The 25,863-nt window shown below is 47.0% G+C and overlaps 1 protein-coding gene across 5 annotated transcripts in view; it reads right to left on the reverse strand.

Moving 5' to 3' along the window:
- Positions 1-941: 941 nt before the first annotated feature.
- The window catches only part of LOC126523413 (solute carrier family 41 member 1-like), a 474,589-nt gene continuing 449,667 nt past the window's right edge, over positions 942-25,863 (reverse strand). For all 5 annotated transcript variants that reach the window (XM_072288882.1, XM_055066791.2, XM_072288880.1 and 2 more), the window contains one exon: positions 942-3,338. In XM_072288882.1, the coding sequence (XP_072144983.1) occupies positions 3,102-3,338 (237 nt within the window). In that variant the 3' untranslated portion in view covers positions 942-3,101. The remainder of the gene's footprint in view (positions 3,339-25,863) is intronic.

Consider the following 25,863-nt stretch of genomic DNA (forward strand, 5'->3'; position numbering starts at 1 on the left):
CTATTGTACCAATTCTGATGAAGTTTGTTGCAGATTAATAAAATGTTTAAAGTATGTGAATGTATAGGAAGCCTACAGTCTGCATGGGCCGTCATTATTGAATTTTACAAAAATCAAAATTGCAAAATCGTAATGCACTCAAGTACCAAGTTTTCAACTCGAACACACAAATGAATTATATCACAATTATGTACTGTAGCCTAATAAAACATGTATATCGAACGAAATTGATGTATTATACATAGATGCCAAATATATATCAATAATTTGTGAGTAGAGCATTTACAACGCCCTCGTAATAACGATTACAATTTGACGTCATCCGTAAGTTGTTTATAAAATTTGACGGCTTGAAATTTGCTCACAGATGCAGCATGCAGAACTGGGATATCCGTTTTTCTGCTGAGTTACGCATTGCACACTTTGTACTTCAATTTCGAAATTACGAATATTCGATAATTCTCGTAAAACTTGCAAGCCATAAATCAAATTTGTGCTTCCTGGCTTCTTTAGTATTTAACTTTCTCCCTCAAATCCAACAAATTTATTTCAAATCGGTTCAGCGGCGGTCTTGTCGAAGCATTTAGGCATGTTACATGTATTTAAGCAGAAGGTTGCAGTTGGCCCCGAGATAAATCTCTTTTCATAAGACGACTTCTTTGACTTTCTGCGCACACAAACAACGCATTCGAGGCCAGGCAAAGCGTGGCGTTGCGCCGAGGCGTGTTGTCGACACTCGTGGAGGTTCCCAGCCAGAACTGCACATGAAACCCGCCAGGGTGGCGCTTGGCCTTTAATTGTCGTCCTGCTCGAGGGCCACAGCCTCAGCAGTGCATATGTATAAACTGTAAAAGAAATGCGCACCAAGTTTAAAGTGCGTACCATCCACGTTAAAGAACTCCAGGCGGCCGAAATTTATTCGTTGCCCTCCAATTGCACGGTGTCTGTCAAGGAAAATTTATTATAGCATGACACAGGACTGAAAGAAGAATGCAGGACAGAGTGCTTTGTGTTGATTTGGGACGCTCGAGGGAGATGTAGATGACGCGTGGCGTGCGGGCCCGTTTCTTTCGACGCGTTCACGTCAGGCGACATTTTCATAAAGTCAAACATGGGCTTCAAGTGAAGGCGTCTAGTGATTCTTTCGTCCGTGTGCGCAACCTAAAGTATGAGTGGGCAGTAAGCTTTCAGCTCTTATGTTGTAAATATATGGTACGCTACTACGTGCAGGTACAAATGGAAGGATACCAAGGCTGAAGTGTTTCAACATTCCAGATCTTCCTTTCTCACTTGAACACACGGTCGACACTACTGTATATATTTTATGAGACCACTAACAATGCCCAACAAGAGATAACGACGCGTTCTTTGTTTCGAGATAGGTCTCATCGTTCGAAACTGGCAATGAGTCGTCTTACTACTATCACAGTTAACGTCATATAGTCCGGTTTTTAATCCATATGCTGCCGTATATATATTTTTCTTAGAGGTGACTGAACGATGCAGGTTGCGCTACGTTTAAAAGCATGCAAGTTGTCTGTGCAAGTGGTACAACTGTCTGCGCGGCTTTGCATCGGCCAACGTGCTCGCCACGACACGGTCTCAGAATTGGAGTGTGCCACTTAGTCTCGCCAGTTGAGCAAGCATATCATATGACACCGTATTTCGTGCATGAAAAATTGACACTGTTCTCATCACAGACCTTAGCAACCACCACCTTCCCCCGTTCTTTTGAAGGGCCCCTCACCAGGTCTGGCCATATTGCGCTGACTAGCGCAGAACATACAATGCGCGCTAGCGATCGTGTTTGCAAAGAATTACATCGCTACGCGCCATAGAAAAATCTGAAATTTCAATCCGAACGCCATTTTCCCTTTCCTTCGCGGCGACCGCGCTCCAAGCCGGACGATGACGTAGTCGCGTCCCTGCGCCTACGTAGTCGTGTCCGCAGTGTGACGTTGCTCGTCGTGACAAGTTACTTTGAGAATTATTCTAGGCGACATCTTTTATTTGTGTGATATGGTGTTTGAATTGACGAATTGAATTTTAGAGAAACAATAGAACACACAAACGGAATCTCTGCGTGTTTTTTTGTTTTACTTCGCACTGAAGCAAGAGAGATGTACTTCCGCTTCGTCTGCTTGTTCCCACGGTCGTGCAGTCACACGCGCAGGTACCGAAACTATGCCATCTTCTACCGTGCTCCAGCGCGTGATCATGTTCTGGGATCCGCTTGCTCTGCCTCAGTATTGGTGTTGCACTGAATTATACCGCTAGTCATGCGCCCTTGCGCACAGCGCGCTAATTCGTGCGCTGCTTGAAACCAATCCCAACAGCTCGGGCGCAGCGCCGCAAAAGAAAAATAGAAAGCGAAGAGAATAAAAAAATGAAGGCGGGGCCCTTGACATATGCGTCACGCGGTCCTCGAGGTCCGGTATGGGAGAACGCAGGGAAGGAACTTCGCTTACGGTGGCTAGACAGGGCGAGTGGAGTGAGCGTCTCGCTATGCAGTGGAGCTCGCCTTCTGAAATCATAGGTTCGCGGCACTGAAATATTTCTATCGCAGCTATTAATCAACCGATTTCAAAAATGCTTGTGACAGAACGCTCCCTAGAGGACACGTAACAACTTCCAGTGTATAACCAAAATTTGCTATGGGGCCTGGTGAGGGGCCCTTTAAGCAGCTCGCCGTCTTATTGTTAAGTTATGAAAAAAAAAACTGTTATTCGTAAGGCTGCGGGAACAGGCTCTGTCATAGAATTTGTTTTGAAATGCGGAAGTAGCGGCACTATCTCGTTCAGCACTGTGAATTCGCTTCGGTGCGTACACTTGGAGTTACGGTACTGCCACTGCAGTTCCTTTGGCGCGTGTTTACGTAGCGTTGTGGTTGCACAGCCGTGCGAGACTGACACACTGTCGAAACGCAGGCGGCGTTGGGGAGGAGCGAACTGCGCTCTCCTATCGGTTCCAACGGGCACCATGAATGCGCGCATGAGGCGCGAAAGAAGTCGACTTGGGACCCTTCCCGCGGGACCAGGGCGACAGCCAGGCAGACGCGCGCGTAGCAGTTGCAAGCACATCCGCTCAAGTGGCACCGAAGTTCAGATGGCGGCCAGGGCGGTGTCGTTGGAGGCCAGCGGCGATACGTGGTGGCCGACGAATCCAGCGACGCTTGGGTCTTGGATGTTCTCGAGAAAGAGGAACGCGAGCAGCAGGAAACCGGTGCCGCACAGGTCCCCGAAACCCGTCAGAAGCGGAATGAGCGCGTTGTCCGGGTCGATCTTGCGCCGCCACATCCAGTAGGCGCCACAGCGGGCCAGGTACAGCAGAACGGTCAGCTGCAATGCATCGAGAGTTTCGCATTCATGCTAAACGTTTTTTTTTACCGGTAACTAATGACATCCATAGAAGCCTCTAACATATTTTGGTCAAACGATAAACCTCATTGTTGAATACTGTTTGGCATAAAAAGAAGACAACTCTCAACTCGCCTCCCCTAATAGGCTCTGGATTTCATTCCCCGTGTTTGATTCAAACGGCTGAATAACAAGAAGCAATGAACAACCTAAATGTCTAATAGGTATAACAAGCGCAGCAGCTAAAAATTTTCTGTCTTAAGCGAGGTGAAATGCTATGACCGGATGTCGGAGTAAAAATTCTGTGGGTGGAAAGTTGGCCTAGATGGTTCACGGTTATATAGGTAAAACGCGAGGAAGACTAGATGCACAGCTTTCCGTCGGACAGACAGCAATATAAAGCGGGAGCATGATTGCAATGTCAAACGCGCTCTTTTGGGGTGCTTGATTGTCCACTGTAAATCGTCCGAACGCTCTCCCGTGTTCAGCAATTCATTGTTTTGAGCAAGCACAGGATTTGCCTAACACGCAAAATTTTTGAAGTTGAAAAGAATGCACAGTTATGCGATACCTGTGTAAGCACTCCACAGGTATCCTTCATAGACATTATCGGCAAATGTGATATGGCAAAGTGAAGTACTTCTTTCTCTTAGTGTTTTATCGGCATGCGAGGATATATACACCTGATGTCCGATGCATCTTTGCGCAGTGCAGGGCCACATTGCGATATGCAGGTGCGATTATTTATGAATTATTTCGAACTACCTTACAGGCGGTATATACAGGAATTGTGATCATAACAACTAGTGAATTATACAACAAATTATGCAACAATTATACAAACGCTACAGAGGGAACGACGAGAGCCTCTACGTTGCGTGTAGTTATAAAGCTTCAACGTTTCTCAGCTCGTTGCTCAATTTCGCAGCAAAATAAGTGAGCGAGAAAGGTGCGAGAGGTACCAGGAGGTTCTCCTCGTACTTAGGTAGAGGAGTCTGAGGTAATGTGACATAGAGCTTGGCTCCCTCCACCAGATTGTTGCCCTCCACGAAACCAACGTATTGTACCCGTCATCGTTCCATTGACGCCATTCCTTTTTTGTCGTTATATCTTAGTGACGTTGTCGTCATTCAATTGCGATTACGAAGCCGTTGTCCTGCCATCGCAGACATTGCGTCGTGTTATGCCGTCCTCGTCGTTCCATCTTCGTCACCCGATCTTTGTCATGCCGTCTTCGTTGTCGTCATACAGTCGTCGTCAAACCATACCACGCCATCGTTGTAGTCGTCCTATTGTGGCCGTCATCCGATTCGCGTCATACAGTCATCGTAACGCCATCTGAGGCCATCATTGGTATATAGTCGTCGTCATACAAGCTACCTCTTTCGATTCCCGGATAAATTAGTGCCCATCTAGCATCGTCATGTGGTTCTAATTTAGCCGTCGTCGTCACGCCATTGTCATCATACAATCATCGTCACTCTATATTACACCATCATCGTCATGCATTCATCGTCATCCAATTGTCATCATATCGTTGTGTTAATCCAATTGTCCCCCATGGCGTTGTCGTTACGCTGTTATTATTTCAGAATCGTCATTGCGCCGTGGTCATACATTCGTTGTCACACCGTCGTCGTCATGCTTTCGTGGTCGAAATTTCGGCTTCGTTATCCGATTCTCGTCACGCCATCGTTTATCATACAGTCATTGTCACGTCATTGTCGTCATACGTTCGTGTCCTCCCATTGTCTTCATGCCGCCGTGGTCACACTGTCGCCACCATTGTCACCATTGTCATAATCTCGAATTCGTCATTGTGCCGTTGTCATACAATCGTTGTCATGCACTCGTTGGCATGAAGTCGTTGAAATGCTGCCGTGGTGGTTGCATTGTTGTCATTCGAGCTTCGTCAACTGATTCTCGTCACACCGTCGTCATCACGCCGAGTCGTCGTCGCGCTATAGTCTTCATAGGGTCATCGTCATACGCTTGTCGTTATAACATTGTCACCATGCCTTGGTCGTCCCGCTGTCATTGTTATATCTCTGTCATCATTTCATAATTTGCGTCACATTTTAGCCGTGCCGTCGTCTTGTCTTGCATCCTCAACAGTGGCGCGTACCCACTCTGGGGGATTGGCCAAGGAGCAGGCGGTTTTCCGTATGCTTAGAAGTAAAGCGAAACTAGGAACGTGGGACGACAGAACCATAATTTCGAAGTGTAATGAAAATAGTGTTAAGAATTTAGATAAAATAACTTAACATAAAGTACTGAAGCAATAGAAATTATTGGTAATTTTAGAAATTCAGCAAGGTACTCTTTTCGTCTCTAGTCGTTATCACACAGCCTTCAGCTTCGTCAGTGTATGCTTAAGAAAGCCAGCGAGAACTCGTGCATCGGCGAGAAGCGTAGCAGTTCAAACGAGAGCGCTATGAAACATCATTTACACTGTAGTGTCACGGAGCAAGCGGGACCTACAGAGCCTCCTAGCGATTCGGCGAGCTCGAGATCGAAAACGCCTAAACCGCATCACAGATAACGCTTCAAGGGCAACTGCAGCCGTTTTTTGATGTGAGCGGAGGCAGAAAAAAAAAAGAGGAGCGAGAAAAGAGCAACAATCCGTTTTCCTCCTTCAGGCCGGTGAGCTCCTCCGTTACACGTGACGGTGATGATGATGATTTATTGGCAACCCCTTTGAAACCCTCCCCTTTGGTGAAAAATTTTGGTGATTTCTCACCGTCCCCTTTGGTGAAAAATCGTCACCTAACCTGCTTCAGTTACTCAGGTATACTAGCAATGCTTTTCCTTCTAGCAATCTTGTATGCCCCCATCTCTTTATTCTTCTTTATTTATTTTGTACCGCTGCCTATGCCGGTAACGGATCCGGTCGTATTAGTCTGTCTCTTCGCTGCTTTTTTCCACCAATACTCTAAAGGTATATTGCTTATGTAAACTGCTGACCGGTTGATATTTCCGTCTATTTTAAACCCAAGCGCTTCTGGAAGTTGTACGCTGCATACTAGTGTCGCTGGGGGAAAGCCTTTGCATTCTAATAGGATGTGCTGAGTGGCCCACGAATTTTTGCTGCAGCATGCACATGCCTCATCTAAATGCGAATATTTTCTCTGGTATATTTTTATCCTTAGGCAATCAGCCCGAGCGTCAAAGAGCAAGGCACTTCCCTTCGTGTTATCGTACAGATGTTACACCTTAATTTCTTTTTTTCTCATTCTTGTAAATCTCCATGCTAGTTTTCGTTTCGATTCCTTGCATCCAATTCGCTATCTCTGTTTCTCTTACATTCTTTCTGATTACTCCTGCTTGTCTATCTACGCTTTTAATTACCCTGTACCTGGTTGCCAACTTTCTTGACCTCATCCTTCATTCTTTCTCCACGCTTTTTCTGGTGCAGATACTTGTGCACTTTAGTGGCCCAATTATTTTGATCCATGTTCCGGAGTATTGCTTCAAAACTAGTTTTGCTTTGCGCTTCTCTGACTTCAAACAAGGCGCAACCCATTCCTCTTGCACCGGCTCATTTATGCTGTTGCCGTGGGCTCCCAAAGCAAACAGGGCCACCGATGTTTGGTTAACTTCCAACTCTGTCAATGTATCCGATTTTAGCACAAAATGGCACTTGCCGACGTCAACGCTGCTACCATGACTCCTTTCCAGATTCCACGCACCACCTCACATTTATTGTGATCCCTAGTGCCCTATGTTTCATTATTGCTCCGTTACGCTGGCCTTTTATATTGTTACGGTTAACGTTAAACCGGCTTTATTTAAGGGACGAGATTGATGGTGAACTTAAGATGGCGTCCCGAGGCTGCACCAGCTAACCTCTTCTTCCTCTTCTCCTCGCCCGGCTCATGACGTAGCAGTCCCCGGTTGCCAGACGAAGCCCGCTGGGCAAGTCCAAATTACTCGGAAAGCGTGGGGTGAAACCGCTTAAGACGGGGCAACATGTACTAACTGGGTCCGGCTAGACCGACGACCTGCGGACGTCAAGCGTGCCACCACGTACAAGTCACTCAAGCGATCTACAATGACGAATCGGCCCGTGTACTGGGGTAAAAACTTTTCACATAAGCTACGTTTACGTTCCGGAGTCAACAACCACACAAAGTCTCCTTTAGCGTACGAGACAGACTGGTGTCGGCTGTCATAGCGCTCTTTCGATCGGTGTTGCGATGCCACAGTACGAAGACGAGCGACACGCTGGGCTTCTTCGGCAAGACAAAGCGTCTTGGCAACAGAGTACTCGCTGTGAAAGTCAAACGGTAGTATAGTGTCAATGCAGTTTAGCGGTGAACGTGCGCAAAGGAGATAAAAAGGACTGTAATCGGTCGTCTCATGCTTTGCAGTATTATAAGCATAGGTGATGAAGGGGAGTAGGTCATCCCAGTCCTTGTGATCGGAAGACACGTACATGGCCAGCATGTTCGTTAGAGTTCTGTTCGTACGTTCTACAAGCCCATTTGTCTGAGGGTGATAAGGCGTTGAATGACGGAACTGCGAACTGCAGAGACGAAGCAGTTCTTCTACGGCGTCCGCAACGAACTGACGACCGCGATCGCTAATGATGACACGGGGGGGACCTTGTCAAAGAATAATGAATCGAAGCAAAAACGTTGCAACGGACGGAGCTATTGAAGATGGTACGGCCGCCGTTTCCGCGTAACGGGTCAGATGGTCGACACATACGATCACCCATCGGTTGTCGTTAGATGATCGGGGAAATGGGCCCAGAAGATCGATACCCACTTATTCAAATGGCAGGCGAGGCGGCGGCAGAGGTTGGAGAAGACCTGGCGGAGCGGTCGTAGGGCGCTTGTAGCGTTGACATTGTTCGCAACTGGCGACGTAGTGCTTGACTGTGTCCCGCATTCTGGGCCAGTAAAAACGCTCCTGTGCCCGGTTCAACGTTCTGATGAATCCTAGATGGCCAGAGGTCACATCGTCGTGCATGGCTCTCAATATGTCCGTTCGCAGACTCTGCGGCACCACCAGAAGGAAGCGTGCGTCTGTAGCCGAATAATTGGTCTTGTAAAGCAAGCCGTCACGGACACAAAATCGACCAGTGACTCCAGGACGCTATGCGGCTACAAATAGAGGTTCCAAACTAATATCATATTCCTGCTCTGCTTTGAAAGTCATCGAGTCTGGGAATGTAGAAGAAATGGGAGCAAAACAGTCATCAAAATTGTCTTCGTCACATTCCGTCGTCGTCAGAGGAAGGCGGGAGAGACAGTCCGCATCTGCGTGGCGACGCCCGGACTTGTAGGAAATAACGAAGTCGTACTCCTGCAGTCGAAGAGCCCAACGTGCCAGTCGACCACTCGGGTCACGGAGATTCACCAACCAGCATAACGCGTGGTCGTCAGTAACGGTAGTGAACGGGCGTCCGTAGATATAAGGCCGAAATTTGTGGACAGCGAAAACAGCTGCCAAGCATTCTTGCTCGGTGACAGTGTAATTGCGTTCCGCATTGGTCAAAGAGCGACTAGCGTAAGCCACAACGTGTTCAGCTCCTTGATGACGTTGCACTAGTACAGCACCGATGCCGATGCCACTGACGTCAGCGTGCACTTCCGTAGGTGCGGATGCATCGAAGTGACGCAATATGGGCCCTGATGTTAGCAGAAATTTTAGCTGGCGGAACGCGTCGTCGCAAGCCGATGTCCAGTTGAAAGGGACGGCTTTTTGGAGAAGACATGTTAGGGGTACACCACGTCGGCGAATCTTGGGACGAAGCGACGAAAATACGAGCACAGGCCCAAGAAACTCCTTAACTCCCGCACTGACTTCGGTGCTTCGAAGGAGCTGACTGCCTCAATCTTCCGTGGATCTGGCCTCACACCGTTTTTGTCGACCAGATGCCCAAGTACTAACGTCTCGGTTTTCCCGAAACGACATTTCTTGGAATTAAGGATCAAGCTGGCTTGTTTGACACAATCCAGAACAAGACTGAGACGGCTGTTATGCTCACTCAATTTGCTGCCAAAAATAACCACATCATCGAGGTAGCACAAACAAATTTCCCATTTAAGTCCTAGGATAGTATCCATGAATCGTTCGAATGTTGCTGGCGCGTTACAAAGGCCGAACGGCATAACGTTAAATTCAGAAAGACCGTCTGGTGTCACGAAGGCCGTTTTCTCCTTATCGTCTGGGTGCATGGGTATCTGCCAATACCCTGATCGCAAATCCAGTGATGAAAAGTAGGCAGCGGTATGTAGACAATCGATGACATCATCAATTCTAGGAAGCGCATACACATCCTTTTTGGTGACCGCATTCAGTTTCCTGTAATCAACGCAAAACCGCCACGATCCATCCTTCTTCTTTACTAAGATTACGGGTGCTGCCCCCGGACTAGAGGACTCTTGAACAACACTTTTCCGCAGCATGTCTTTCACCTGTTCAGCAATAACTGTCCTCTCTGTTGAAGAAACGCGGTAAGGCTTCTGCCGAATGGGGTGCGCAGATCCGGTGTCAATTCTGTGGCGAGCACGAGAACGCGGGAGTGAAGCCTGCTTGTCGCTTTGTGTAAAATCGAACACAGAAAGATGTGCCCACAAAACTTGTGCGAGAGCGTGACGCTCATGTGAGGGTAGCGCCTTGTTGATCATCCGTTGGATCTGCTCTTCAGAAGTGCTTTGGTGGGGATCGCTAGTATGAGACTGCTCCTCCTCGCTTAGAACTGTAATGGAGCTGGAAGTAATCTCGTCGAATTCAGCGAGCTTCATATCGCGCGGGAGAACAGCAGGGATGCAAGAACAATTGAAAGCCCACAAATTTGAGGCGCCATTCACTACTCTCACGACAGAGCGTGGTACAAGTACATCTTCCTTTGCGCAGCTTGACGTAAGTGGCTGGACTTGCGCGTCAAACGATGAAAGGTCGGCAGCAGCGAAATTGACCGGGATACGTGACAGCGACCAAGGCGGTAGCAGCAAATCGTTCGAAACAACACAATAGTTTTTCACTGGTAAGGATGTGTCGGCAAGGGTGGCGAGAAGCGCGCTATTCGAAGTAATTTCGCCTGTGCCACAGTTAACGGATGCACCGCAATCCTGAAGAAAGTCAATCCAGAGAATCACATCATGAGTACACCACGGTAGTACGAGAAATTCTGTTTTAAGATCTTCTCCTCCGAATAAAACACTTGCAACACAAATACCAAGGGGGACTAGGAACTCTCCACTGACACCACGAAACGTCACACCATCATTCCACGGGAACATAACTTTCCGACCCAGCCTCTCTTTGAAGGAAGACGACGAGCGATAGGCTCGCTTCCGAACGCCTGTCGGTAATTTTAAGTCTTTTTTAGCAAGTGTAGAGCGCCTTTTTACTCTTTGTGCCTCTCTTTCACCGAACGCCGGCCTGGGGGTCACCGTCCTGCGAGAGAAGCACAGCAAGCGGCTCCCGAAGCGCACCGGACCGAAGCAGCGCGGCGAGCCTCCGCCGTCGGCCGCCCTTCGTGATGCTGTGATGGCATCCGTCGCAAGCAATCAGCAATCAGGTCAGCACGTTGCTCCTGTAGACCACAGAGAAGATGAGCAAGCAAGGAAAAGGCTACGTGAAGATGACATCGACGCAAGGCAATCTGCAGGAGACAACGAAGAGATGGACCAGACAGCCTTCACTGTTGTCTCTTACAAAAAGAAAAGAGCCGCAGGTGTTCCTGTTATATTCAAGCCAACTCAGCCTGACAGCAGCTTATGGAAAGTAAACCCAAATCTTCTGGCTTCTGCGGTCGTGACAACAGCACAAGAAAAGATACTCAGCCACCGTCTCAACAAGGATGGCAGCCTCATGGTGACAGTGTCTACACTTCCTGCAGCCAATCGTCTCCTCACAGTGACAGATCTATCGGGTATTCCTGTAGAAGCTCGAGTTCCATACTCCTACTCTGCCACGTACGGGAGGATACAGGACGTTCCTGTTGAGTACTCAGATGACGACCTCAAGGAGTATTTGAGCGAACAAGGAGTCATATCTGCTAAAAGGCAAGTTTTCTACGTCCCTAACGAAGATGGCGTAGTAACGGAAACCCGAAGACGCTCGGTCATCCTGGAATTCTCTAAGGACGCCCCTTTACCAAACCGAGTGTCGCTTGGATTCTGCAGTTATCCTGTGACGGAATACATGGGGTCTGCTACTCAATGTTTCAGATGTCAAAGACATGGACATATAGCGAAATATTGTAAAGGCCCCATCCGCTGCAAGATATGCGCTGGTCCACATACGCATAAGGAGTGTACGTCACGTTCCCAGCCTCGGTGTGCAAACTGTGGAGCTGAGCATGCTGCGTCATACGGAGGGTGTCCTAAGAAGAAATCAGCCACTCTTGCACGGACGATGGAGCAAATCCAAGGAAAAGTGCGGAAACGACGAGAACCACCACCGAATCCGGATGTGATGTATACATCTACAAACCAAAAGCAACACGACACGGTGCAGCGCAGCGACACGGCTTTGAAAAAGTCCTACGCCTCAGTCGTGAAAGAAAACCAGCAAAGGCCTTCAACTACAACGAATCCATCAAAGCCCTCAAGTGATATAACCTCAAGCCCACGACAGCAACAAGTGTCCTCAAGGTCGCAGCAGAAGAACAGGAAGAACCAAGAAAAGTTGTTAGATGGTAGCACTGCAAATGAGATACCAAGTATGCTGATTCCCATGATGTTCGCCGCAATCAAGGCTATTCTGCGTGCCAGCCCATCGTTTAAGAGCATCCCTGAAATAGAGGCCGTCCTGGCTTTGGAACCGCTAGTGTCGTCTTCTTTCACGGCGCAAAGCCGTGATTCTTCGCAGTAGCAACGATGGCTTCGCCAACAATCATCTCCCAAGCGGTGTCCACCAACAAACACTTCCGCACATGTACTATATTCCAGTGGAACGCTCGGGGCTTGCGCTCGAAGTTAGCAGACTTTAAGCATCTTACGCGAGTGTACCGATTCCCTTTTTTAGTCATTTCCGAGTCTCGCGTCGACGAGCACTTTAGGATAAAGGGGTATTATTTTCATCATTCAAGGCGACAAAATGGAATTAGCCGACTGCTCGTTGGATTTCGCAACGACATACCTGCCTCTGCGATTGACGTAGCACCACATGACAAGAACGAATATATTTGCGCAACCACAGTGATTGCATCTAAAGTGTTTACCCTGATCGGCGTCTACTTGGAACCAGGATCACCTTTCGACGTGACAAGATTGGAAAACTTGTTAACGAACACTCAGTCTCCACATATTATTTGTGGCGATTTCAATGCACATAACGAGATCTGGGGCAGTTCACATACATGTGCTCGGGGTGCCAAGCTGGCGAAGCTTTTTGCAAAATACAATATAGAGCCCTTGAACGATGGCAGCATAACATACCTGAAAAATCCGACGACTGTTAGCTGCATTGACGTCACATTCGTATCAAGTCAAGTGGCCCCTATGTTCGGGTGGTGTACAGATTTCGAGACTCGAGGTAGTGATCACTACCCGATCCTAATCTCTGCCCTCCATTTTCGGACGTCGCCCAGAAAAGTGAAACTGAAGTCGGTAGACTGGGAAGCTTACACAGCAGCCGTAGACAAAGGAATCACAGCCTCAACTACGAATACAGAAATAATACCGACAATAGCTCATTGCCTCAAACAAAGTACCCGCTCTGCCACTAAGCATTGTAATGTACCAACAAACGACGAGGAATTTGAAAGGTTATGTGCCATTAGAAGGCGTGCCGAAAGGAAGGCTCTCCGTACGAAGGATATCGAAGACCTCAGAACTTGTCGACGGGCACAAAGACATATACGACGTTACCTCACCAAACTGGACCGAAAAAGGTGGAGGGACTTTTGTGGGACACTGGACATACGACAACCGCTGAGCAAAATCTGGCGAGTCGTCAGAGGCATTCGCAAAGAGCCGCAACAGCTGTATCCTTTTATCGCCCTCTCATTACATGAGCGCGCATCCCTGAAAGAGGTGGCAGAGCAGTACTGCAGGCTCCTTTCCAACGGGGCACAACCTTTGCGGCAAATTGCAAGTCGTCAGCCTAGTCCACCTCGAGCTACCCTTCCTGACTTAGAATTACCATTCACCATCGAAGAGCTCACGGCAGCAATCGGCGACGTAAACAAGCGATCATCACCTGGCCATGACGGCGTGAGTTATGAAGCGCTCGCAAATCTATGCCACACATCTCGCCTACGCCTTCTGGAGTACTACAACGCCTCATGGATAACTGGGGAGGTTCCTAGGGAATGGAAGCTTGCGAAAGTCATTCCTATATTGAAACCAGCGAAGCAGCCAACAAATTACGCCTCCTTCAGACCCATATCTCTGCTTAGCTGCGTAGGGAAGCTATTCGAAAAAATGATCTACAAACGACTAAATTGGTTCTTGGAAACTGCAAAAGTTTACCCGGAGGAAATGAATGGCTTCCGGCAAAATAGATCCGCAATTGATAATGTCATTGCCTTGGTCTCATCAATTGAAGAGGAATTGGTCTCTGGAAACATACCTACTGCATTATTTTTAGACATTAAGGCAGCATATGATTCGGTCTATCATAAAGCAATACTTGACGCTTTGGAAACCCTTGGTCTTGGAGGACGGCTCTACGCATGGATTGAAGACTATCTTCAAGGACGCCAACTTTTCATGTGTACCCCGGATGGCCCCACGGCGCTTTATGCCGTCGAGAAGGGAGTGCCACAAGGAGCTGTGTTAAGCCCGGTATTATTTAATTCAGTCCTCATCCATCTGAAAAGAAACCTGCCCCCTGGCGTCAAAATCACACTGTATGCGGACGACATCTGCATTTGGAGTGCGGCGCGTTCCCGCAGTACCACCCAACAACGCCTCCAGAGAGCGCTAGCAAATATATCGGCCTACCTAAATCCAAGGGGTCTGAAATTGTCCCCCGACAAAAGCGTTGCCATGGCTTTCACGCGAAGGTGTATGGAAAAATACCCACTAGTGTTGGGTGGTCGTGCCCTTCCATACGTCAAGACGCAAAGGTTTCTTGGAGTGACGATCGATAGGAACCTCACATGGTCGCCCCAAGTGAAAAAACTGAGTGAGAAGATTTCCTCGGCGTCGCACGTATTCCGATTTTTAGCCGGATCACAGTGGGGCAGCAACTGTAGATCAATGCTGCTCCTCCATAAGGCCTACGTCGACGGAACACTACGATATTACCTCCCGATCCTGCACAAAATATCTCCCACAAGCAAGAGAAAACTCGAGGCAGCACGAAACAACTGCCTTCGCGTATGTCTTGGCCTTCCGAAGGGGTCGTTCCGGTCAGGGACTGTAGCAGAAGCTGCATGCCTGCCTCTGGAAGTGCTATGTTCGCAGGAGACACTTCGGATACACCTCCGCCACGTCATTCATACGAAGACTCACTTTTTAAGGGATATTTCCAGAACCCGTGCTACATCTAGCTTTGGGCAGGCCGTCGGAAGCATATCTATTTCGATTCCTGCTCAGGCGTCACAAATTATGCCGCGAAACATTTCACCATGGACACTGTCCCCACTGGAAATCGTGCCATATATACCTGGAATCAGTGCGAAAAAGAAAATGCCTCAGGCAGCGACTTATCAGATAGCTTTAGAATATATGCACAAAGAATACGCAGCCGCAACGCACATTTTCACAGATGGCTCTACAACTCCACATCGTTCATCATGCGGACTTTTTGTAACCTCTACAGGGCAACGATTCTCGTTTCGTCTTGAGCGAGCGACATCATCTACTTCAGCGGAGAGCTATATGGCATTAAGGAGGCCCTTGTGTATGTACTTCGACAGCAGCCGCCAAAGACATGGGTGATTTTCACAGACTCAAAAGCAGCCCTACAAAGTATCTGGAACAGGCACAAGCGTTGCAATAATCAACCAGCAGCATTTGACATTGCTTATCTTCACCACAGGGCTAAGATTGCTGGGCATTGCATAAAGTTCCAGTGGATACCTGGCCATGCCGGCATTTCGGGAAATGAAAGAGCGGACGAAGCCGCCAGAAATGGACTCCAATACCGCAAGTTCAAAAGAACATATTTTACAAAAGCCGATGCTTCAAACATGGCAAAAAAATACGCCTATCAAGAAAAAGACCGCATCTTGAATCTGCCGCTTCACCAAGATAACTTCCTACGTTACATTGACCCAGAAATGAGACCGAAAATTCCACGACCACTTCCTAGACACTTAGAGACATTGTACCATCGTCTTCGACTGAACGTGGCATACACGAACAATTATCTGTACCGCATAGGACTTACCACTAACCCATACTGTGATAACTGTCGCAACTTAGAGACAATTGAGCACATATTACTAGAATGCCCCGCGTACCGCGACGAGAGACAATTTTTTGAGCACCAAATGGACATGATTTGCCACGAACCGTTAACGTTACCGAGCATCTTAGGTCCAATGCCCGGCCCTTCAAAACAGCGACGGGTGTTGGATTTATTGTTCAATTACCTGACAGAAATTGGTCAAATAGGAAAGCTTTAAAAATTGCATCCTTCCTATACAAAAGCTGAAATTTACCCGCCATGTCACCTGTAAACATTAGTATGAGGTCCACTCGGACATTTCATATTTACTTTTATCCTTTTTTCTCCAACTCTTTTCTGGAATCTTTTAATCCCATTCCCCATCCCTATACAGAGTAGCATGCCAGCAGTTATATACGCGCCGGCAAAATTCTCTGTTTTTCCAATAAAGAGCCCTCTCTCTCTCTCTCTCTCTCTCTTTGAAAGTCACACTCATGACGGAAACGGTAGCACCAGTATCCACTAATGCTGTTGCAGGTATACTATCAATTAAGACACGCACTTTGTTCTTCACCATTATAATAGGCAGAGGACTATTTCGCAGAGACGCAGACTGTCCGGCGACCTTACCTCCATCGGCCGCGCCGGCTAGTTTCCCGACGGCGGTGGAGACGTAGCACGTCGCCGTGGTGACGGTGAACGGCGTTGGCGACTGGTTGGGGGCGTCAGGCTGCTTTCTGAAGCTGGCGAGCCACTGCTTCTACTATATTGACGGAAGGTATTCCGGGGTGACGCGCCTGTGGTGTTGGCAGTATCAGGGTCTGTCGGCCAGCGGTCGTCATAACTGTCACGTTCAAAATTCGGCCAAGTTGGTGGTGGGCCATATGTTGTTGTCTGTCGGCGCCGGCGACAAAAACGAGCAATGTCTCCTGAGGCGCCACAGCTGTACCAAACAGGCGATGCGCGACCGACGTTGTAAGCCTGGGGGTCAACCCTGGGACGCTGCGAATAATAAACGTGATCTTCCGAATTCCTATTCGTGGTGGTAGCTCGACGAGTTCGTTGATCGTGCGCCATGTCATTGGGAAAGGTACGTCGGTGCTGTCGCAGCTGATCGACTCGACAGTCTGCAACGCCTGGCATGGCAGACAATGCGGACACAGCAGATGCATGTTCTTGACGTTGGTTGGAAGCGCATCCAAGCTGTTCGACATCCGCCCCTTTGGTGTGTCGTTCAAGTTCTTCGCGGACAATTTGCCTTATAGTTGCCGCAAGGTCAAATTGAAAACCGTAGTTGTCGCTTTCGTCAACGCTTGCCACCGTTGTGACATTTGCTAACCTGCCGAACTTTGGCGTGATACGGCGCAACTTAAAGGCCTCAAATGTGCGGCAATGCTTGATGAGGTCGGCGACCGAGGCGAGACTCTCCTTTCCGATTAAATAATTATAACATCCTCGGCTATGCCTTTGAGAAGGTGTCCAACCTTGTCCTCTTCGGACATTCGAGGACTGACCGTTCTGCAAAGCTTCAGGATTGCCTCTATGTACGTAGTACAGGTCTCACCTGGTACTTGAGCGCGCTGAAGCAATGTCTGCTCCACCCGCTTCCTTTTCGTTGTGGAATCGCCGAAGCACTGTGTGAGGTGAGTAACGAAGCTGTTCCACGTTGTGCAGGTATCTTCATGGTTCTCGAACCACACTAGCGCAGTGTCTGTGAGGAACAGAACCACATTGTCGAGCTGAGCCGTGGAGTTCCAGTCGTACTTGCTCACACGCTTGTAGTGGGTGAGCCATTCCTCCACGTCCTCACCGAATTTTCCTGAGAAAGGGCGGGGCTCCATCTGATGCACCCAGGCGCCGGTTGTTCGCACTGGAGCAGCCAGAGAAGGCTGTTGGTCGCCGCTGTTGGACATCGGGATCTCAAGCGGTGTTGGAGGCAGTCGAGCGAGGCGTCGGCTCCGGCGTGGCACTTGCTGCAGCAGCTCCGTCGTCTTGGTCGAAGTACCCCGCACCTCCACCACAAAACTGTTACGGTTAACGTTAAACCGGCTTTATTTAAGGGACGAGATTGATGGTGAACTCAAGATGGCGTCCCGAGGCTGCACCAGCTAACCTCTTCTTCCTCTTCTCCTCCCCCGGCTCATGCCGTAGCAATATTGAGATAACCTTTGTGGGTGTTTGAATAAGTCTTTCCCTTGTTTATGTATTCTTATACTATGGGTATGACATACTGTTGAATAGACACTATGTAGTTACTCGTCTCTCCATTAAAGATCATAATTCCCGATTTCTTTGTGCTAAATTTCAGGACAAGAATTGCCGTTGCGCTACTTCACATATTGAACAGTGTGTGTAAATCTGTGGCATTGTCCGCTAGTAGCACTATGCCATCCACATGTATCATTGTGGGGACCTCCTGTTGCGCCATTTGTCTATTGCGCGTGTATGACAAATCATATTCCTATTGACCGTTTTCCAGTTGCCTTTTGATGCCCTTCACAAAAGCGTGAACGACAATGCAGACAGAGGGAATCTGTGCTTCCGTCCTTGATTAATTTCCACCGCTTCAATACAATTTCAGCCTTCCCATACAACATTTAATTGGTTGTGTTTATATATCTCCCTCAGAAGCTCCACGAAATCGTCATTTATGTCTTCGTGCTTCAGAATATCCCATAACAGCTCCCTGTCTACGTTGTCGAAGGCTCCCTTAATATCCAGAATTGCTATCCACAGAGGTCTATTCAGAGCTACTGAAATTTCTATGCGATGAGTTAGAACAAAAATACATTCTAAGCGTGTGTCTGGTTTGAAAACGTTCTCTAGCTCCCAAAGTACATAATTTGTTTCCGCCCCTTTACACAGTTTTAATTTTACAGCTGGCATTGCCATACAATATAGCATCGACATTACTGTAATTGGCCTGTACGAGCCCGTCCTATGCATATCACTTTTGCCTTTGTAGATGAAGTTCATCTTGCTTTCACGCTATTTAAACGGAATTTTCTGAGCTTGAATCACTTGCTCAATAGAATGGTAGTCAGCGGTGCCTTGTGCTTTGGACTGTTGTGCATGATTAGTTATATTAGGATTTCATGGGGTCCAGTGGCGGTGTTATTAGTACGTTTTCTTCGATTTTTTTCAGTAAATGCTTTTTACGGTGACTCTTAATCTCTCAGCCTACTCTGCTGATGCTGCACCTACTAATCTCTCAGCTTACTATGCTGATGCTTCGAATACGTTAACGCCTTCAACCATTAGAGGAGTACATGGTTTCGGAATCTTATTGGTGCGGCTTAATCTCTTTTGTAAATGTTATGCACCCAACGTTCACTTGTGCGCTAAATTTTCTCTTGCACGAACTCATCACCTAACCTTTTCTTTTCTCAGTATTTGTACCATCAAAGGAGCACACCTTCATGTAATCCTAACTTTCTGCCTTCTCGATGATCCCAATATGCATGCTGTCGCTCTTCTATACCTTGCTTTATTTCCTTGTACCATCCCTTTTGCGATTTCCTCTTTCCAATTGAACAGTTTCATCTTATCTCCTTCTGCATCATCAGCCGGGCTACGCCCACTGCAGGGCAAAGGCATCTCCCATACTTCTCCAACTACCCCGGTCATATGCTAATCGTGGCCATGTTGTCCCTGCAAACTTCTTGATCTCATCCGCCCACCTAACTTTCTGCCGCCCCCTGCTACGCTTCCCTTCTCTTAGAATCCAGTCTGTAACACTTGATGACCATTGGTTATCTTCCCTCCTCATTACATGTCCTGCTCATGCCGATTTCTTTTTCTTGATTGCAACTAAGATATCAACTCCTTCTGCATAACGCCTACCAAGTGCTTAGATTCCAGGCTGTCGTAGGAAACGCCTACATTTTCTTCTCTACCTGTTTTTCGATCTCTGTTATTAGCTTCTCGTTCACTTTAAGACATTCTGACGCTATTGTTTTATGTTCGTGGGCTCGGCGGCTTTGTACAGGCGCAAACCGCTAACCCTTACAATCTTGTCATGCAGGGGTATCAGGTCGCATTCGTGAGCCTCTTACTCGCAGACCTAGTTACAGCTTCCCCGACAGCGCCTCTGCTATATCGTGCTTGGCCAAGTGTACATGACGGGACTGCCTGTCATCCATCCGTAGTGTGGGCCTCTGGATTTCAGACTGTACCACCCTTTAAGACATTCGATTTCGTCGGGAGCGACAGTTCTGCGTTTTCACTGCAACCGCTAACGGAGACGGTGGTCCTCGATGCAGCGTGGCAGAATCTGTCATCGACATCAACATTCCGGCCAACAATAAAAGAGCAGGCACTACCGGTGGCGCTTTGTGGGCTCGGCGGCTGTGCACAGACGCAGACCATTAATCCTTACACTCTTGTCATGCAGGTGTATCAGGTCGCATTCCCGCGCCTGTTGCTCGCATTCCTAGTGACAGCTTCCCCGGCACCCCTCTGCTACATCGTGCTTGGCCGAGTGTGCATGACACGACTGCCTGTCATCTATCCGTAGTGTGCGCCTCCAGATTTTAGACTGTACCACCCCTCAAGCCATTCGATGTCATCGTGAGCGACAGTTCTGCGTTTTCACTGCCGCCGCTAACGGAGACGGTTGTCTTCGATGCAGAGTGGCAGAGCTTGTCATCAACATCAACATTCCGGGCAACTATGAAAGAGCAAGCACTACCTGTGGCGCTTTGTGAGCTCGGCGGCTGTATGGAAACACAGGGAAAAACAATAACCGTGAAGGGGAAGGTAAATGCAGCTATAATGAAGCACAGAGCGCTATGGGGTGTACGAGGTGCTGCAGCGTATGTTGAAAAGTGTATTTGGTTCCAGGACTTACGTTTGGAAATGCGGTTGTTTGCTTTAAATCAGGGGTACTATCAGGACTCGATGGGAACCAAATGTCAGTGGGTCACCCCGCATTGGGCGCTCACGGGAAGACTACAAATGAAGCTGTGCAGGGTGATATGGGCTGGACTAATTTTAAAGTGGGGGAAGGTCGCAGTATAATTGTTTATGAAGAACGACTGAACAATATGGAAGGAAGTAAATGGGCTGGGAAAGTGGCATCTGTAGAAAAAACATTGAGTCACAGTGGAGGAAAACAACTAGGAGCTTACCAGCAATTAAGTATCCGGCCTGCAGGGCGGGTGACACAGCAACAAAGAACGTCAAGCGAAAAGTCAGAGAGGCTGAAATAATCCCATGGGCGGCGGCAATGGAAAAGAAACCTGCCATGAGTAACTACTTAACAGGAAAAAACTAGATCGATAAAAACATTTCCTGATAACTCAAAGGGAAGCTCATTAAATACTTTGTTCAGCGCGATACAACGGACATAAGAAAGGCGACCAGGACAAGGCACTACTCTCAACTTCTGTATTGTCGCCTTTCTTGTGTCCAATGTATTGCGCTAAACAAAGTATTTACGGATCCGCACCAACTAGCCCGCCAACGCATTGTGCGGAAGCTCATTACTTTTCGAAGCGACATCGGGATGCCTTAGAACACGCACCTATAAAGCGAGATATAGGAAGAAAGAAGAAGCATGTGCTTGCTGCGGTAAAGCTAGCTAGATGGCAGCGGTGGCGTGAACAGCGCGGGCAGGCGGCTCACAGCTTCGTCTTCCCTTCTACTGCAGGATTTCGTCCGTGTGCTTCGCCATCGACCCGGTACAGTCTACCACGCTGAATCAACATTATCGGGCCGGCTTTCCGCACAAGGATCGTCGATTGCCTGCGTGATAGCCCCTCGCCGCTTCCACTGGACAGCCCGGTGACGTCATCGACATACAGCTACAAATTCAGCAGCCGTGGCCGGCTTCCCCCATATGGCAGCGGTGGCGTGAACAGCGCGGGCGGGCGGCTCACAGCTTCGTCTTCCCTTCTACTGCAGGATTTCGTCCGTGTGCTTCGCCATCGACCCGGTACAGTCTACCACGCTGAATCAACATTATCGGGCCGGCTTTCCGCACAAGGATCGTCGATTGCCTGCGTGATAGCCCCTCGCCGCTTCCACTGGACAGCCCGGTGACGTCATCGACATACAGCTACAAATTCAGCAGCCGTGGCCGGCTTCCCCCATATGGCAGCGGTGGCGTGAACAGCGCGGGCAGGCGGCTCACAGCTTCGTCTTCCCTTCTACTGCAGGTTCGTGCCTAGCACTTGCGGCTTCCGCAATACATATTGACCTTTGCACGCCACTGCTGCCATTCGGGAGTCAAATCTGTCTAACTGTTTTTCATCATGTCAAAAATTAGCAAAGAGTTGAGTGTTGCGCTTGACGACCTGAAAAATGAAATCAAAAATGACTTGAAGCTTTTTCGAGAGTCCTTTGAACGTGATATTCGCAGTGAACTAAGGGAGATTAAGGCGAGCCTGTCTTCTTCAGACCAAAAGTTTAATGAAATGACCGTGGACCTCAAGAAGGTGTTGGATGAAAACAAACGCTTACGGGTAGAAAATGAAAGTTTAAAACAACAATGTAATCTCTTGAATGTTCAACTTAACAAAGCAGACGTAAGGATCACGGAGTGCGAACAGTACTCTCGAAACCGCAACCTGGAAATAAAAGGAATTCCCATGAACCGCGCAGAAAACCTGCTTGAGTTAATCGGCAAAATCGGCGATAAAATTGGAGAGCCTATCCTACCCACTGATGTAGAACTCTGTCACAGAGTGTCAGTTCCTGGCGGTTCAATGAACATGAACGCTATTGTGCAATTCGCTCACCGCCAGAAACGCGATGCTGTCCTTGAGAAAGCCAGAAAGAAAAGGATCACATGTAAGGACCTCGGTTTCACTGCGTCTACCCCTATCTACATCAACGAGCACTTGTGCCCTGAACGGAAGCGTCTACTTGGGCAGACAATCAGTAAGAAACGGGATGTCAACTGGAAATTCGTGTGGGTGCGCGGTGGCCAAATATTCGCACGCAAAGAAGAAAAAAGCAGACTGCTGAAGGTGATCAGCAGTGCGGACCTGGTTAAAATGATCTAGTATATCTTATCGCTCTGATGAATTGTCACGAACTTTTAGCTCCTTCGGTTCTCAAGAAGTATGCAAATGACAATACACTAGGAATTTTTCATCTTAATTGTCGCTCAATTAACAATAAGTTCGAAGATTTACAGTTACTTTTTGAATCGCTGGGTTTCTCCTTTAGTGTACTAATGTTCAGTGAAACGTGGTATACTGATGAATCTGAGTATCTTGCTCTAGATGGTTATAAGCACTTTTTCCTTAACAGATCCGGTCGCAAAGGTGGGGGCGTGTCGATGCATATTCATAATGCAATAACTGTTGCTCAAAGCGAGCAATTTACGTTGGCAACGGAAGATCTTGAGCTATTGACTGTAGAAAGCCATAGTAGCATTTTCAGTGTGGTGTATCGTCCCCCTAATGCAAGACTAGACACGTTTTTCGAAACGCTAGAAGCTCTTTTTGATTACGCGTCTTCTAATGAAAGATTGCTTTTTCTGTCGGGTGATGTGAACTTAGATATGAAATGTGTATCGAAAGCAGGAAAGGAACTTGTGGCCTTAATTGATGCATATGGGTTTTGCAACGTTATCGAAACCCCGACGCGCATAACGTGCTCCACGGCAACGTGTATCGACGTTATCATCACAAATGCAGATAAGTCTAACATAGATGCAGGGACCGTCGCCTGTGACATCAGTGATCACCTCCCAATCTTTGCTTTTGTTAACAATGCTAGACCAGAAAGCGCTTCTAAACCGCATGATTTCAAGTATCGCCGCATTGATCCGATCACCTTGAGTAACTTTCGGAACGCGATTTCCGCCACTGACTGGGAATACGTCCTATCCATAAATGACCCTGACATGGCTTACGATGCTTTTCTATCCAAACTGAAAGCTATTTACAACACTTCTTTTCCCCTGAGGCATGCAAGAAAATGCAAAAATAGAAAACCATGGATAACGGCAGAACTAATTCGTGAAATAAAATTAAAAGACAAGTTATTTACACAGTTCATTAAATCTCGAGACCCTGAAAAATTAGGCGCATATAAAAAATACCGTAATCAGTTAAACCGAAAACTGAAGAGGGCGAAATTGGAATATTTTAGCCATCTTTTTGACCCCGCTTCGAGAAACAGTGCCCGAGACCAATGGGACCAACTAAATCGCTTGCTTAACTTCCGGTCACGCCGTCCTATTGCTTCCATTGAAAAAGAAGGCGAAGTTCTGTGCGGAAAGGAACTTTCCAACCAGTTCAATAGGTTTTTCATTAATATTACAAAATCACTTTGTGTCGCACCAGATGTCCCTGTCGGTTATGCCTGTGTGGCACCGAGCGTTCACGAAACCTTATTTATGTTTCCAACTACTGAATCTGAAATAATATTCGTGTTTTCGAACCTCCGGTCGAGTAAATCCAAGGATAAAGATGGTTTTCAAATCCAACCATTTAAATTTGTAATAGACTTATTAGCCCCGACACTAGTATATATTTATAACCTTTGTTTAAGTAGCGGCGTCTTCCCAAAACAAATGCAGATCGCAAAGGTTGTTGCCATACATAAAAGTGGATCTGTTTCTGACTTTTCCAACTACAGACCAATATCGATTCTTCCAGTACTGTCTAAAGCATTAGAAAAAATTATTCATTGCCGGTTGACTAACTTTCTAAGTAAGCATTCTGTTCTTTCTGACTACCAGTTTGGATTTAGAAAACAGAGGTCGACTGAGATGGCATTGACTAAACAAAAAGAAATTATAATTTCCGCCTTTGAAGAAAAGCTTCTTGTTCTCGGGATATATATACTTATCCAAAGCATTTGATCTAATTGACCACTTTCTATTATCTCAGAAACTCAGTCACTATGGCATTAGGGGCATCAGTCTTGCTTTAATACAGTCTTACCTAAAGTACCGTAAACAAATGGTGTGTTTAAATGAAACCTCATCAGATGTTGAGCCACTCTTATCCGGTGTACCACAGGGAAGCATTTTAGGGCCTCTGTTGTTTTTAGTTTATATAAATGACATTTTTCATACCCCCTTTCCGCTTCATCTCGTAGCTTACGCTGATGATATTACAATGCTCGCCACAGGAAACACACTAGCTGAGTTATCCATCCGTGGCAACCAATTTTTGGAACATTTGCGTCACTGGTGTAATAAAAATTGTCTTAAAGTTAATACGAATAAAACAAAAGCTGTGATATATAGAACAAAAAATAAAGTGGTAAGTGGTGATATCGAACTATTATTAGGTAATGACAAGATTGACATTGTATCCAGTATAAAATCTCTTGGTGTTATATTCTCTGAGACACTCAATTGGGACCTACAAGTTGAAAATATTCGTGCTAAAATGAACAGGTTAAATGGGGTGTTATGCAAACATAGGTTAACCCTTCCCACACAGGTTAAACTCCTCATTTATAAGTCATACATAGCGCCAGTGATTACTTATTGCCACACAGTTTGGGGTACAACGACTCAACACAATAAACAGCGCCTTTTAATTGCACAAAAGCGTGCGGTAAGGCTGATAGCTAATATACCGTGGAATGCTCACACCAGAGAATATTTTAGGCAGTTCAATATTTTAAGTGTAACTACCTTGTATGTGTTCAAACTTCTCTACATTTACAAAACTGCTGTAGCAACTAACAACAACCTTATGCTAACAATGTTTCAGCTTGTACGTCATGAACCTACATATGATGTACGTCATTCTATGTCTTGGTCCCTACCGTTAAGTCGCACCAAATACCGCACACAATCTTTATCGTACAATCTGCCTAGGTATCTAAATGTTCTCGAAGATAATCGTTTTTCCCTTAGGTTGCTTTCTATACAAACTTTCGTAGAATTGATCAATCTTTTCGGGCTTTCGAGCGAATAGCTCACCTGTGTAACTGTATTGTATGTATGTATTGTATGTATTGTAACTGTATTGAATGAATTATATTTATCTGTATTTTTTGGCGTTAGAATTGTGTAATGGGAATTGACGAAGAAATTGTGTAAATGCGTTAATTGTGTAAAATCATAACAATGTAATAGATTCCGGGTAAAAATTGCAGTTATGCAATAGATTACGAGTATTGTGATTTTGAATTCTGTTTGTGTATACTTTGCAACCTGTCGTATTGCCTTTGTTTCTCACCTCACTGCTGCTCTGTAGGGCGTAGGGGGTCCTCAAGCTGCATTCGGCAGCTT

Source organism: Dermacentor andersoni, chromosome 6 (assembly GCF_023375885.2).
Source record: "Dermacentor andersoni chromosome 6, qqDerAnde1_hic_scaffold, whole genome shotgun sequence".
Classification (NCBI taxonomy): Eukaryota; Metazoa; Arthropoda; class Arachnida; order Ixodida; family Ixodidae; genus Dermacentor; species Dermacentor andersoni.